The 13,922-nt window shown below is 46.4% G+C and overlaps 1 protein-coding gene across 3 annotated transcripts in view; it reads right to left on the bottom strand.

Moving 5' to 3' along the window:
* The window catches only part of SECISBP2 (SECIS binding protein 2), a 48,911-nt gene that overhangs the window by 24,565 nt on the left and 10,424 nt on the right, over window positions 1-13,922 (bottom strand). The window contains exons 1-5 of one of the 3 annotated variants that reach the window (XM_057305560.1): window positions 13,852-13,904; window positions 12,082-12,284; window positions 9,016-9,138; window positions 7,501-7,590; window positions 6,451-6,583 (exon numbers count right to left, since the gene is read on the bottom strand). In XM_057305560.1, coding sequence (XP_057161543.1) covers window positions 6,451-6,583; window positions 7,501-7,590; window positions 9,016-9,138; window positions 12,082-12,267 — 532 coding nt within the window. In that variant the 5' untranslated portion in view covers window positions 12,268-12,284; window positions 13,852-13,904. Of the gene's footprint in view, window positions 1-6,450; window positions 6,584-7,500; window positions 7,591-9,015; window positions 9,139-12,081; window positions 12,285-13,851; window positions 13,905-13,922 lie in introns of those variants that run through there. The other 2 variants (XM_026519195.4, XM_026519196.4) reach the window with 2 other exon arrangements.

The following is a 13,922-nucleotide window of genomic DNA, read 5'->3' as shown; positions in this document are numbered from 1 at the left end:
GTACTAACACAAAAAGCAAACACACGGATCAATGGAGCAGGACAGAAAAACCAGAAATAAATCCACAATTATATGGCTAATTAATCTTCAAAAATGGAGACAAGAATAGACAATGGGGAAAAGGTGGTCTCTTTGACAAATGGTCCTCGGATAACTGGACAGCTACATGCAAAATAATGAAACAACTAGTTTCTTACATCATACACAAAAATAAATCCAAAATGGATTAAAGACCTAAACGTGAGACCTGAAGCCATAAAAATCCTAGAAGGCAGCACAGGCGGTAATGTCTCTGACATCGGCCACAGCAACATTTTTCTAGATACGTGTCCGGAAGCAAAGGAAATAAAAGCAAAAATAAACTGTTGGGACTACACTACAATAAAAAACTTCTGCGCAGTGAAGGAAACAATCAATAAATCTAAAAGACAACCTACGGAATGGGAGAAGATATCTGCAAATGATACATCCGATAAGGGGTTAGTACCCAAAACATATAAAGAACTTACACAACTTAACACCAAAAAAACAAATATTCCAACTAAAAATGGACAGAAGACATAAACAGACATTTCTCTAAAAAAGACATGCAGACGGCCAACCGACACGTGAGAATACGGTCAGCCTCACTCACCAGGGACACGCGGATCAAAACCACAACGAGATCCCACCTCACACCTGTCAGAATGGCTCAAATCAAGAGCACAAGAAACAAGTGTGGGCGACGATGTGGAGAAAGGGGGACCTCAGGCGCTGCTGGGGGGACTGCAAACTGGTGCGGCCACGGGGATGGAGGCTTCTCAGAGAGTTAAAAACAGAGCTGCCCTGTGATCCAGGAATCACACTACTGGGTATTTACTGAAAGAACAGAGAAACGCGAATTCAAACAGACACGCGCCCCTGTGTTTACTGCAGCGTTATTTACGACAGCCGCGTTACGGAAGCAGCCCGAATAAAGAAGTGGTACATATCCACATATACGATGGAATATTACTTAACCATAAAAAGGAAAAAAAGAAGTCTTGCCATTTGCAACAACAGGATGCATCTAGAGAGTGTAATGATAAATGAAATAAGTCAGAGAAAGACGGATAACATGATTTCACTCACGTGAAATTTAAGAAACAAAGAAAAAACAAAAACAAAAAACCCCCAAACTCTTAATTATACAAAACAAACTGATGGTTAGCAGAGGAGGTGGGTAGAGGAATGGGTGAAATGGGTGAAGGGGTTTAAGAGCACTTACTGTGATGAGCACTGAGTAATGTACAGAACTGCTGAATTCCTGTGCTTTACACCTGAAACTAACGTAACACTGTACGTTAACTATACTGGAATTTAGGGGGGAAAATATGCTGAATCTACCTTCCCTGTGATCTTTACATGGAAGAAGAAAGCCTGGGGACAGCACATCTGTTTACAACATGGTTCACTGACTGTTTTAAGCCCACTGTTGAGACCTATGGCTCAGAAAAAACGATTCCATTCAAAACGGAACTGCTCACTGACAGTGCAACTGGTCACTCAAGAGCTCTGAAAAGATCAATTAACAAGATTAATATTGTTTTCGTGCTGGTAACACAACATCTACTCTGCAGCTCACGGATCAAGGAGTTATCTAGTTATCTTGACTTTGGAGTCTTATTACTGAAGACCCACATTTCATGAGGCTACGGCACAGGCTATGAAATGTAGGTCTTCAATAATAAGACTATCTGTGGCAGACAATGATTGCTCTGATGGGTCTGGGCAGAGTGAACTGAAAACATCCTGGAAAGGATTCACTATCTGGAAGAGGTCAAAATATTAACATTCATAGGAGTTTGGAAGAAGCTGATTCCAGCCCTCATGGATGGCTTTGAGGCGTTCAAGACTTCAGTGGAGGAAGTCACTGCAGATGTGGGGGAAACAGCAAGAGAACCAGGCTCAGAAGTATGGCCTGAAGATGGAACGGAACTGCCACAATTTCGTGATAAAACCTAACAGGTGAGGAGTTGCTGCTTACGGATGAGCAAAGAAAGTGGATTCTTGAGATGGAATCTACTGGTGAAGATGCCGTGAAGACTACTGAAATGACAACAGAGGATTTAGAATAGCATGAACGCAGCTGTAAAGCAGCGGCAGGGTTTGAGAGGATGGACTCCAGTTTTTGGGTTTTGTTTTGTTTTTAAGATTTTATTTGTATCTTTGAGAGAGACAGAGAGAGCATGAGCGGGGGGAGAAGGAGGCAGGGAGGAATCCGACACGGGGCTCAATCCCAGGACCCTGAGATCATGACCCGAGCCAAAGGCAGACACTTAACCGACAGAGCTGAGCACCTAGGCAGCCCCGGACTCCAGGTTGAAAACCGTTGCTGAAAGAAGAGTGAATCCATGCGGCAAACTTCAGGGTTGCCATATTTTCAGAAATGGCCACAGCGGCCACCACTCTCATGGGTCAGCAGCCTTAAACATCAAACGAGACCCTCCACCAGCAAAAAGAGGATGGCTCCTGAAAGCTCAGATGACGGTTAGCATTTTTTAGAAATATTTTTTATTTAAGATACATGTATGTTGTTTTTTAGACATAACGCTGTTGCACTTAACAGACTGCAGTACAGTGTAAACACGACTTTTATATGCACGGGGAAACCAAAAGTTAATTTGACTTGCTTTACTGCAATATTCGCTTTTTTGCAGTGGTCTGGAACGACACCCACGGTATCTCCAAGGTACATATGTACTGAGGGAGAAAAAATTCGCCAAGCAGCAATTCTATATCCAGCAAAACTATCTTTCCCAAAACTAAACGCAAAATAAAGACGTTCCTAGACAAACAAAGCATGGGAGACTCCGATGCTCAGAACTCCCGTAGGATACGAGAGGAAGGCTTTCAGAAAATGCTGAAGGACGTGCCACTGGACGGTAACGGACTCCAGACGGATAAATACAGAACTCTCACAGCTGTGAATATAAAGCTGGTAAACAAATTTTTTTCTCATTCCTTGTCTTAGTTTCTTCAAAAGACACGACTACACAGAGCAATCCTTACAACACCGCACTGTTTCGTTTATCACATATACAGGCGTGGAACAGACGACAACAGCGCAGAGAGAAAGAGGGACAGAAGAGTTATACTGCAGTCAAGTTTCTCCAGTGTGGAAACTCAGACACATACTGTAATTCCTGGAGCAACCACTTACTTTCCTATTTATAAGAAAATTATTTTTTTTAAAGGAAAGAAAAAAATAACTGAAGGAATCAAAATGGTACTCTGAAAATATTTACATGGGGTGCCTGGGTTCAGCGGTTAAGAGTCAGACTCTTGATTTCAGCTCAGGTCATGAGCTCAGGGTTGTGGGATCCAGGCCCAGGCGTAAAGGTTGCTTAAGATTCCCTCTCTCTCCCCCCATCCCTCCCCGCCTCTAAAATAAAATAAACAAATAAATAAATAAATAAATAAATAAAATTATTTACTTAACATAAAAGACGACAGTTAAAAAAGAACAAGGAAGACATGAAAGAATTTAAAAAACCACCAAACAGCAGATGTAAATTCAACCAGAGTAACAATTACATTAAATGTGAATGAAAGGAACACCCCACTCAAGAGGCAGAGACCGTCAGATTGGGTAAGAGAGAAAAATGTGACTACATGCTGTTTAAAGGAAACACACCGAGATTTCAAGGCACTGTGTGCTACACAACCAGGGCTACCCCTCTCTGTGCTCCTGTAAAAACACGGATTGCCTCCTCGTGGCCCTGGCGGCCAGGTGGGGAGATGTGATTTGGGGTCCAGGACAGACTCGAGCCCCAAGCCCTCTGAGTTATGTTCTAGACAGAAAGCTCTGCGGAGGCGTATCCAGCACTGGCTCAGCTAAAACTAAAGTGCAACCCCAAATTCCTCTTGACTGGTTCTTACTTTTACCGCGATTTGGGCATTCCTGGGATTCTGGTCAAAATATCATTTCAATATTATCAAATCCCAGCCTCACAATTCAACCTGCAACTACTTAGAAATGTGACCTGAACCAGAAAACATAAAATCTGCCTCTTAAAAATACTGGTACATGAACGGTACACAGAGGTACTATTCGCAACAGCCAAGGTGGAGACAACCTACGCGTCTGTCAGGGAGGAATGGGTAAACAACTGAGCCCAAGGAATAGGATTCAGCCACAAAAACTAGCCAGATGCTGATGCAGGGACGGACGAACGTCCAACGCGCTCTGTCAAGTGAAAACAGACTGACACAAAAGGTCACCAATTGCACGGTTCTATTTACATAACACGTCAGGACAGGTGAATCGACAGAGAAAATGCACACGGGGTTGCCAGGGGCTGGGGAAATGGGGAGCTTACAGGGCAGCTTATTGGGCAGGGTCTCTTTCCAGCAGGATGAAGAGGTGCGGAACCAGAACAACGAGACGACACGACACTGTGGATGAACTCCACACCATGAACTGTACACCTTAAAACGGGTAGTAAACCTCAGAAACACCCTGATGAGTGAAGGAAGCCTTGCACGAGGGAGCATACGCTGTAGGATCCTATTTCTACGAAGCTCTAGAACAGGAAAAAGGAAATCTGGGGCAAAGACTACACACGGGGCTGCCTGGGGGCACAGCAGGGACCTGCCGGGCTCGGCCAAGGGAGTTTCCGAGGGTGCGGACGGCCGCTGGGTTACTCTGCGGAGGGCAGACCTAAGATCTGTGCATTCGCTACACGCAGGCTTCACCTGCAAAGACAAGGAGAACCACGGACGCTAGCCAATGACACGCGCGCTGCAACACTGAGAGGTGCTATCGACCAAGGTCGGCAACTCTGAAATGCAGCAAAAAAAAAAAATCTTGATGGGTGGAAAGGTCAAGTCAGCCAGCTTTTCCTTAAAGGGCCAGACGGTAAATATTTTAGGCTCATGAGCACATTACTGTTAGAACACTTAACTGCCATTTCTTAAACTCATCATATTTAAGTAACTTGTAAAAATTAGTATTTTAACTTTTCCTAAGCACACAATTCGGGGGCATCAATTACATTCACAATGTTGTGCGACCATCACCCCCACCTATTTCCCAAAGTTTTTCGTGCCCCAAACTGAGAGTCTGTCCCCACAAAACAGAAACTCCCCATACCTTCAACCCCAGGTACCCTCTAGCTCTTTCCGTGACTGTCTATTCCTGCTCTCTCAGGTAGCATGGGCCCGTCTGCGCTGGCTGATCTCAGAACGTTTCCACATTTATCCGAGTGGGGGCAGGGGGCAGGAAGGCTGAGTAGCGGCCCACGGTGTGGCCGACCACTCTGCCTGCCCATTTGTGCTGACGTACACTTGGGGGTGCTTCCACTTTGAGCGATCTGGAGTAACGGTGCTATGAGCCCTGGCCTGCAAGTGTGGGGGTGCACACGGAGGATGAACTGCCGGGCACACGGCGACCCTGTACTTAGCGTCCTCGGGAGCTGCCAGACCGCCTCCCATAGTCGGCTCCCGCTCTCCCAGTTCCCAGCGCTCTCCACTTTCTCCACATCCTCGCCGACACCCGCTATGCTCCGTTTCTGACGACAGCTACCACAGCAGGCACGAAGAACCAGCTCACTGCGGTGCTGGCGTGCATTCATCTAGGGACTAATCACACTGAGCATCCTTCCACGTGCTACTGGCCACGTGTGTACCTTCTGTGGAGCAACGTCAAGTCCTTCACCTATCTTCTAGTGGGCGTTTACTGTCGAGCTGTAGGAGTTCGTACATCTTTGGACATCAAATCCTTATCCGATATATGATTCGCATTTTCTCGCCTTAAGTAAATTATCTTTTCATTTTCTTGATAATGTCCTCTGGTACACAAAAGATCTCGTTTTTGATGAAATCCTATTTATCTACTTTTGCTTTCGTGGCCTGTGCTTTTGGTGTCCTAGGTAAAAATTCACTGCCTAATCATAGGTCATGAAATTTGCCTTTATTTTTTTTATTTTTGAGAGAGAGAGAAAGAAAGAGAATCTCAAGCAGACTCCCCACTGAGCGTGAAGCCCAACCTGAGATCGTGACCTGAGCGGGACAAGAGTCAGAACATTTAACCAACTGAGCCATCCACGCGGCCCACCTCTGTGTTCTTCTAATGGTTTTATGGACTTAGTTCTTATATTCAGGTCATTGCCCCATTTTAACTACCGCATACGCTGTGAGGCAGGAGCCCAGCTTTCTCTGGCATGTGGAAACCCAGCTGTCCCAGCACCATTTTTCAAAATTGTTCCTTGTTCTTTTAATGAATGTATTTTGGTCAAAAATTCACTGGCCATAGATATATGGGTTTATTTCTGGACTCCCAATCTAGTCCATTAGTATCTTTCTCCTTATGCCAGTACCATGCTATTCCGATGACATATACACACTTTTGATTAAAGATAAGGTAGCCACAGAGCAGTCTATCTGAAAAAGACTCTCAGCCATTTCTCTGAGATCAAAAACCTCCCTTACCTGAGAACACCACAGGTTTGGAGGACGGCTTTGCGCTCTGGGAGTGCTGCTTCTTTTCCAGGGCTGCCAGCATTCCGCCCAAATCCAACTGTACTGGAATCTGGCTCTTCTTTCCACTATTTTTAAAATTATTCTAAAGAATTAAAAAATCAGAAGTTTTCTTAGGATAGCGTGTATTTTACAAACTGTGCTTTGCATTTTATGACAAAGATAAAACGAAACCTATTTATAGCAACCATAAAAAATCTTTAAAAAGTTAACTAAAGGAAAACGCAGATAATCCCACATTACCGTTCACTGTGACTGCCGTGGCTGTCTACTTCCTCCCCCTCCCAGCCCTGGGCTCCCCCGTCTGCATCTGCACTGTGAAGAGCTCGTGCCTACAGGCGAGAAACCAGGCCTTGTGTGGAGTCTTTGGCAACACGGATGGAAGGGGACAAACTGTACCGTGGGAATTCAAGTGAATGTGACAACGTGCAGAGTTTCACTTCTCACAAACGTGAAAATAATGCCCCCACTTGAGAAGGCAAAATGACAGTCAAGATGCTGGAGACTAGTGAAGAAATGGGGCCAAGTGTGCAAGTTCTCCATCCGGGTGACGAATCACAAGTTCATCCCCAAATGCACAGCGGGGCCGGGGCTCAAGGAGAGTCCTCTCTTCACCTTGTACTGACCGCTTAGAGGTGAATTTTGGGGGGGTCTCCTGATCTTGTTTTGTCAGACACTGCTGCCTCACAAAGGACTTCCCATTTCCCAAAGAAACAGTCAACGTTTTCACTTTCCGTCAAAGATCCCCAGGCCGCTGTGCTCCCCGCGTCCTGACGCAGGAGTGGCAGCCACCACCGGTCTTCTTACAAAGGTGACAAAACGCGTGCGCTTAGAGCAATTGTATTTCAACACCCTGCATGTGATTCTCCAATGAAGGAAGAAATTAAAACCAACCCACCTTTCTTGGTACCTAAAGAAGTGTGGAAAATAGTTTTTCTCAAGAGTTTAGTTGAGCGAGAAAAGTTAAGCCTAAAGCAATGACAGGGTCCATCTAAAAATTACCTGTGGCTGCTGTTTGGATTGAAATTTCGGAGATGCTACTCTGTCTCTTCTTTCAGACGCAACTGCCAGATTGGGGAACTCGTCGGCATCCTAAGTAAACCACACACCCTTTAGCTCTTCGCGGATCATGAGAATCAAGCGTGCCCACGTGCAAGCTCTTTCTTGCCCGTGTTCTCGGTCTGTAACAAGCTCCCAGAGTTCGCGAGGGGATCTAAAACAGCCCCCAAACTGTTTTACTCTTAGAAACAAATTTAAAGGGGCGCCTGGGTGGCACAGCGGTTGGCCGTTTGCCTTCGGCTCAGGGCGTGATCCCGGCATTATGGGATCGAGCCCCACATCAGGCTCCTCCGCTATGAGCCTGCTTCTTCCTCTCCCACTCCCCCTGCTTGTGTTCCCTCTCTCGCTGGCTGTCTCTATCTCTGTCGAATAAATAAATAAAATATTTAAAAAAAAAAAAAAAAAGAAACAAATTTAAAGATCAGTTCTAATCCCGCTGCCCTGGAGGGCAAGTGGGCGGGAGCCCCGAGGACATGGGTGCCCCAGACTCCCAGCACAGGAGTATTCAAGCACCCAGCCTTCAACTGTGTTTCCGTTAAAGTCACTTTAGTCTAGACTCAGGAGATGGAATTACTCTGTCCCGTGTGCTGCTCCCAGGCTACAAAATAGAAATAAAATAGAAAATAGGGCAATGGGCCTCTAATGACCATGTTGAAGCCATTTAAAAACATCTTACGGGCTTTTGTTAGCATTTTAGTTGACTCTCAGAAGTTATGTGGGATATGGGAGAACTCTATGAATTACTGTTGGCCCAAATCATAATGCTCTGCCAGGGTCACAGGTCTTCACACACACAACCCTAGTGTCCTCAAGGGAATATTCTAAGAGCCTTGGGAGTCCCCAGGTTTGGGGGAAAGTCTCAGGTTTGGCCCTAAGCTGGATGGCAGGCAGCAGTGCTGAACACCCAGAGTCAGGCTGCTGGGTCTGGTACCGAGTCTAAACCCAGGATGACCCCTTGCAGGACAGGGGCCTGTCTCGCGGTACCACAGGAAAACAGTTCAGAGTGATTTTGCAAGTCTGTGGAATTCCCTAGGCCAGGGCCCAGGACGGAGCTATGGGATTCTAATCTCTCTCGAGTGCAGCATGTTATATTCCTATTTCTGGATAGAAAAGGAGACCCTGCAAAAGCCAGCATGCCAAAGCAAGGAAACACAGGGGAACAAGATCCTGAGGACTAAGTGTGAGCACTCTGGTATGCGCACCACTAGACCGCCACACGAGCACTGCTCTCGACGACTCAGCGCTCCACCGCTCGCCGAGCGCCCCCCCATGACTCAGCCATGGCGCTGGGCCGCCAAAGGGAAGAAAATGGGGGACAGCTATTCTCTCTAGCACTGGGCAAAGATTAGCAAAGGAATCTGCAGACTTTCACTTAGGAAGCTCATAGGAATCTGTATTTCTATTAGGACAGACCCACATATTAATATCGTAAAAGATGAGTAATAAATATAAATGTACTTCAATCCTTGGTGGCTCTTGAACGGTCAAGACTTCATATTTCGATTTAGACTTTTCTTTCTTTTTCTTAGGCTTTCTCGAGGCTTCATTCTGTTCAGGATCAACACCTTGTGAAGCTTTAGACTAGACAGAAAAAACACAGCAAAAATCACCAGTTTTTAAGATTCAACAGAATGTTTACTTCCATGAATCAGAGCAAACTTGAGATACCGAGTTGTTTAACCACATGGCAACTTTGCTCAGACTCTGGCTCCTCATGTCCACTTTCCCAAGAGCCAGCATCAGTAGAGTACTTCTCACGGGAAAGAAATCCGTCGAAAAAGCTCTGGTATCCAATTATTTTGAAACTGGCTGATTTGCACATACCTACTCCTGAGCCACAGGGGGTTATTGTAACGTCTCTGATACCAGCTTGAAGTCTTTTCATAAATGCAGGTGTGCTGGGCGCCTGAGTGGCTCGATCGGTGAAGCGTCTGCCTTCAATTCAGGTAATGATCCTGGGGTCCTGGGATCGAGTCCCACATCGGGCTCCCTGCTCAGCAGAGAGCCTGCTTCTCCCTCCCACTCTGCTGCTCCCCTGCTTATGTGTGCGCATGAGCTCTTTCTAATAAATGAAATCTTTAAAAATAAATAAAATAAATCCGGGAGTACCATTTCTGGCACCATGGCCCGGTGGTCCTTAAACCTCATCGCACATCTGAATCCCCTGTGGAGACTTCAAATCAGACCAACGTCTGGGCCCATCCCACGCCTGCTGAATGTGACCCCCCTGCTCCCACCTCCCCTCAGTCAGGTCAGATGCACCTTGGCCTCGGGGTCTCTGCAGGTGCCCCCACACTCAGATCTAGGCCAGGACTGCACCCTCATTCCAGCTCAAGAGCCGTCCCCTCTCCGTGCAGCCTGTCCCTCTCCACCCCTTCTAAAGCACTAATCACTACCCGTCTGCACACGCTGGTCTATCAGATGGAGGCGCTAAGAGAGCAGGGCCTTCCCGTGTTGGGGAGCTACTCTATCCCCAGCGGGGACTAATCCTCCCGTGCCTACTGGAAAGAATGGTGACCTCCTGACCTAGAGGAGCTGCCTGTGACATCCTGTGAAGTGAAAAAGGCAACGCTAAAGGACGAGGTATGTAGAACAGTCTCATTTTTGTCTAAAAGGAAAAAAAAAAAAAACCTTAAAAAACCAATCTCTATTTGTTGACATCCTGAGGAGCCTGAGGTAGAATACATATCTGTTGTTAACACGGGCTTCTGAGGGGTGGGCAACAAAGGGAAGATGACGTCATTCATAAGTAGGTCTTTGCGGCATTGCACTTGCTATTTTGGTAATAAGAACTCACAACACAGAGTTTCAGAGGGAAATACCATTGTGACCCTAGCACCCTGTTACGTAGGAGACCATGCCCCTGGGCTGTAAGACTACAGGCGATCTAAATTTTGTCTTTACCTTAGAACTTTTCTAAAATAAACTCTTCTTACACTTATAATTAAAAAACAATTTTAGGGGGCTCCTGGGTGGCGCAGTCGTTAGGTGTCTGCCTTCGGCTCAAGGCGTGATCCCGGCGTTCTGGGATCGAGCCCCACATCGGGCTCCTCCGCTGGGAGCCTGCTTCTTCCTCTCCCACTCCCCCTGCTGTGTTCCCTCTCTCGCTGTCTCTATCTCTGTCGAATAAATAAATAAAATCTTAAAAAAAAAAAAAAAATTTTAGGGGCGCCCGGGTGGCTCAGTCAGTTAAGCGTCTGCCTTCGGCTCAGGTCATGATCCCGGGGTCCTGGGATCGAGCCCATGTCAGGCTCCTGCTCACAGGGAGCCTGCTCCCCCCTCTCCTCCCTGCTCGTGCTGTCACTCTCTCTCTCTCAAATAAGTTAATGCAATCTTAAAAAAAAAAAAAAGGTTCTGGGAAAATAAAATCGTTATTAACTCTGAGAATCTTAACTGTCATGAGAACTCTGTCTGGTTCGGATAGTGAGACGGCAGCCGAGGGGCGGCCCCACCCCGAGGCCTGCCATGCCGCCTGTGCCCATGCGCCCACAGCTGGTGGCTCCACGTGTACTCAGAGGGTCTCGCCTGTGCCTCCGGCATCCTTCACATTGTTCAGAAGGCCGTGAGAACAGGAGACACACAGGCGTGACCTCGCCGTAACAGTCAGCAGCACACCTTCCCTCCATCAACGGACCATCAACACACGGCTCCCGTTTGTGCGGGGTGGTGTGTGACACTCTGGGTAACACAAAGTGTCCTCAGACTCCAAAAGGCCATCACTGTACTAAACAAACATGGCCATATTTCCACCTCAAATAATGTATCAATACACAATGAAAATCGGGGCGCCTGGGTGGCTCAGTCATTAAACATCTGCCTTCGGCTCAGGGCGTGATCCCGGCGTTATGGGATCGAGCCCCACATCAGGCTCCTCAGCTATGAGCCTGCTTCTTCCTCTCCCACTCCCCCTGCTTGTGTTCCCTCTCTCGCTGGCTGTCTCTCTCTCTGTCAAATAAATAAATTAAATCTTTAAAAAAAAAAATACACAATGAAAATCAAGAACTGAATCGAGACCAATAAAAAAGGCTCTTGGAGAAATAAATCTAACCAATAAAAAGGACAGCTTAAAATTATTTGAACGGAAAGGGAAAAACAGATTCCGAGATGCTCTCTTACGAGCTGCAGTTAACCAAGAATCAGTAACATGCACCAGATGACCACAAAAGGTGGAATTCAGTGGTCTTGCTGTCCTTACCCTACAGGTAAAGGCAATTTAAATTCAACAGATGAAAGACGAGGAGGGAGAGGCAGGACTTTACACACCCGAGCACGAACTTCTGCCAGCATCTCTTCTTTAAAGACTTCAAGATGGTTCACAGACGTCGTAAGACCATGGGTGTAAAGTGTACTTCGTCCCTTACTCTAAAGCTGCCACAGGTCCCTTGACTGAGGTTCTATTTTTCTCAGGGTACAAGTACCACCGACTCAGATCAGCGACTAGAGCACAGAATGAAACCCCTTGTCGGCATCCGAGAAGACGACCCGCCAGCACAGAGGATCCACGCAATCCAACATGACACGTACCTTTTTAGCGGAGAGGATGTGCTTCTCTTTGTAGGAAGGATCCGAAGACACAACTTCAGGAGGCGACATACTAACGCTTTTTGCGTCTGCTGACAAAGCGACCGTCTTTAGGTTTATCATGGAAGTAATGTTTTTAGGGGCTGCTGACTGTTCTGTAGATAATGTCTGCCGAACAACATAACCCATTGGTGTCCAAGACAACTCTGCTCAAAAACAACCAAAGTTGTTGAACAATCTCAACAGTAAAATGAAAACGCTTAGAAATTCTAAACACGTATCATGTGACGTCATTACTCAGAGCATAATTAAATGCAGACTGGTGCTCAAAACATTGTCTCGGAAACTACAGCGTCTACTAAGCTTTCTTCTTGGAACACACAGGCTGAATTAACTTGTAGGCTCCGTGATTTTCCTAGCAACCGGTTTTTTAACTTGGGGGTACAGGTGGGTAGATAAACTACAGTTTTGGCCAAAAAGTAATAAAACTTAACACAGTTAAGTCCACACAGCAAACACACAAAAATTAACAGGGCACAGATCGAATTTCAGCCCTACTAACCTTGCTATGCAGCATTCGCATCGGAAGTCAAAGATAACAGACTTTGGCTACCACGGCAAGTGCTAATTTCTCTGTTTTCAGACCTCAGGCCTAAGGAGAGCAACGTGACTCCTTAGGTGCCCACAGACAGAACAGGACCCAGGCCGGCAGCTGGGGGCGTCCCCCCAAGAAGCCAGATAGGCTGCTTTTGTACCAGACCTACACACCACTCAAGTCGCCTTTTAAGTGAAGGTTTTTTACCAAACCACACACATACCACACGAGAATGTAAAAGAACACACACCTGTGAATAGATCTGGAATAATCTTGTAAAAATGTCCTGTCAGGACAAGTGACTCAGAAAAATTAAACGCAGAATTACTGAACTCTCTCTGAACGTGTCACTTCTGGGACAGTCAGGCCAGATCATCTCTAAGTATGGTTGAGGCTCCCAAGACCCTTTCGGGGGTCCGAGGCGTCAAAACCATTTTCCTGACGGAAGGAACAGGTCCTGAGCCTCCCTGCGCGCTCTCTCCTGAGCGTCCAGCAGCGTTTTCAGGAGGCTGCATGACCCGGGACAGTGAACCACTGCATGCTGAGGCGACGCTACCAAGCAAGTTGGTAAAGAGTTGCAAAAACGTGAAACGAGGCTGCTCTCCTCATGACGGTTTAACTTTGGAAAAGCTATTTTTCATAAACAATATGCTATGCTGAGGTGCCTGGGTGGCTCGGTCAGTTGAGCGTTTGACTCTTGACTTCTGCTCAGGTCATGGTCTCGGGGTCCTGGGATCGAGTCCCACGTGGGGCTACACACTCAGCGGGGAGTCTGCTTGAGATTCTCTCCCCCTCCGCCTCTCTCTCCCTCTCCCTCCCATAAAACAATCAGTCTTAAAAATATATATATATGCTATGGTAACAGGTAATGGGTTTATCGTTGTTACTTGTAAGAGAAATACGAAGTGATTTTTAGAAGTTCTCAGTTTTAACTCTGAATATTGCAAATACTGATCATTATCATGCAAATAAACAGAAGCTCTCTGGGGCTTTTTAAAGGATGTTAAGAGGTTGTGACACCTAAACTCTGAGAACCACTGGTGGTGACTATACTTAAGGAAGCAGTAATTTCTGAGTTCATAAGACTTCTCCCTTAACTGGACGAGCTGGACACATTTCAGAGTTCTTTGCTCCTACTTCACACCCTTGCACACTCACGTGGGGTCTCGTGTACTTACTTCCGGCTTCTCACCAGTGAGGTCAGTCTGTCCACAGCCCACCAGCTGTCTTAAAGACGACTTTAAAACAA

The sequence above is a fragment of the Ursus arctos genome, unplaced genomic scaffold (assembly GCF_023065955.2).
Source record: "Ursus arctos isolate Adak ecotype North America unplaced genomic scaffold, UrsArc2.0 scaffold_33, whole genome shotgun sequence".
NCBI lineage: Eukaryota > Metazoa > Chordata > Mammalia > Carnivora > Ursidae > Ursus > Ursus arctos.
Note: the sequence above shows the minus strand (reverse complement) of the source record. Positions and strands in the feature narration are given on the sequence as shown.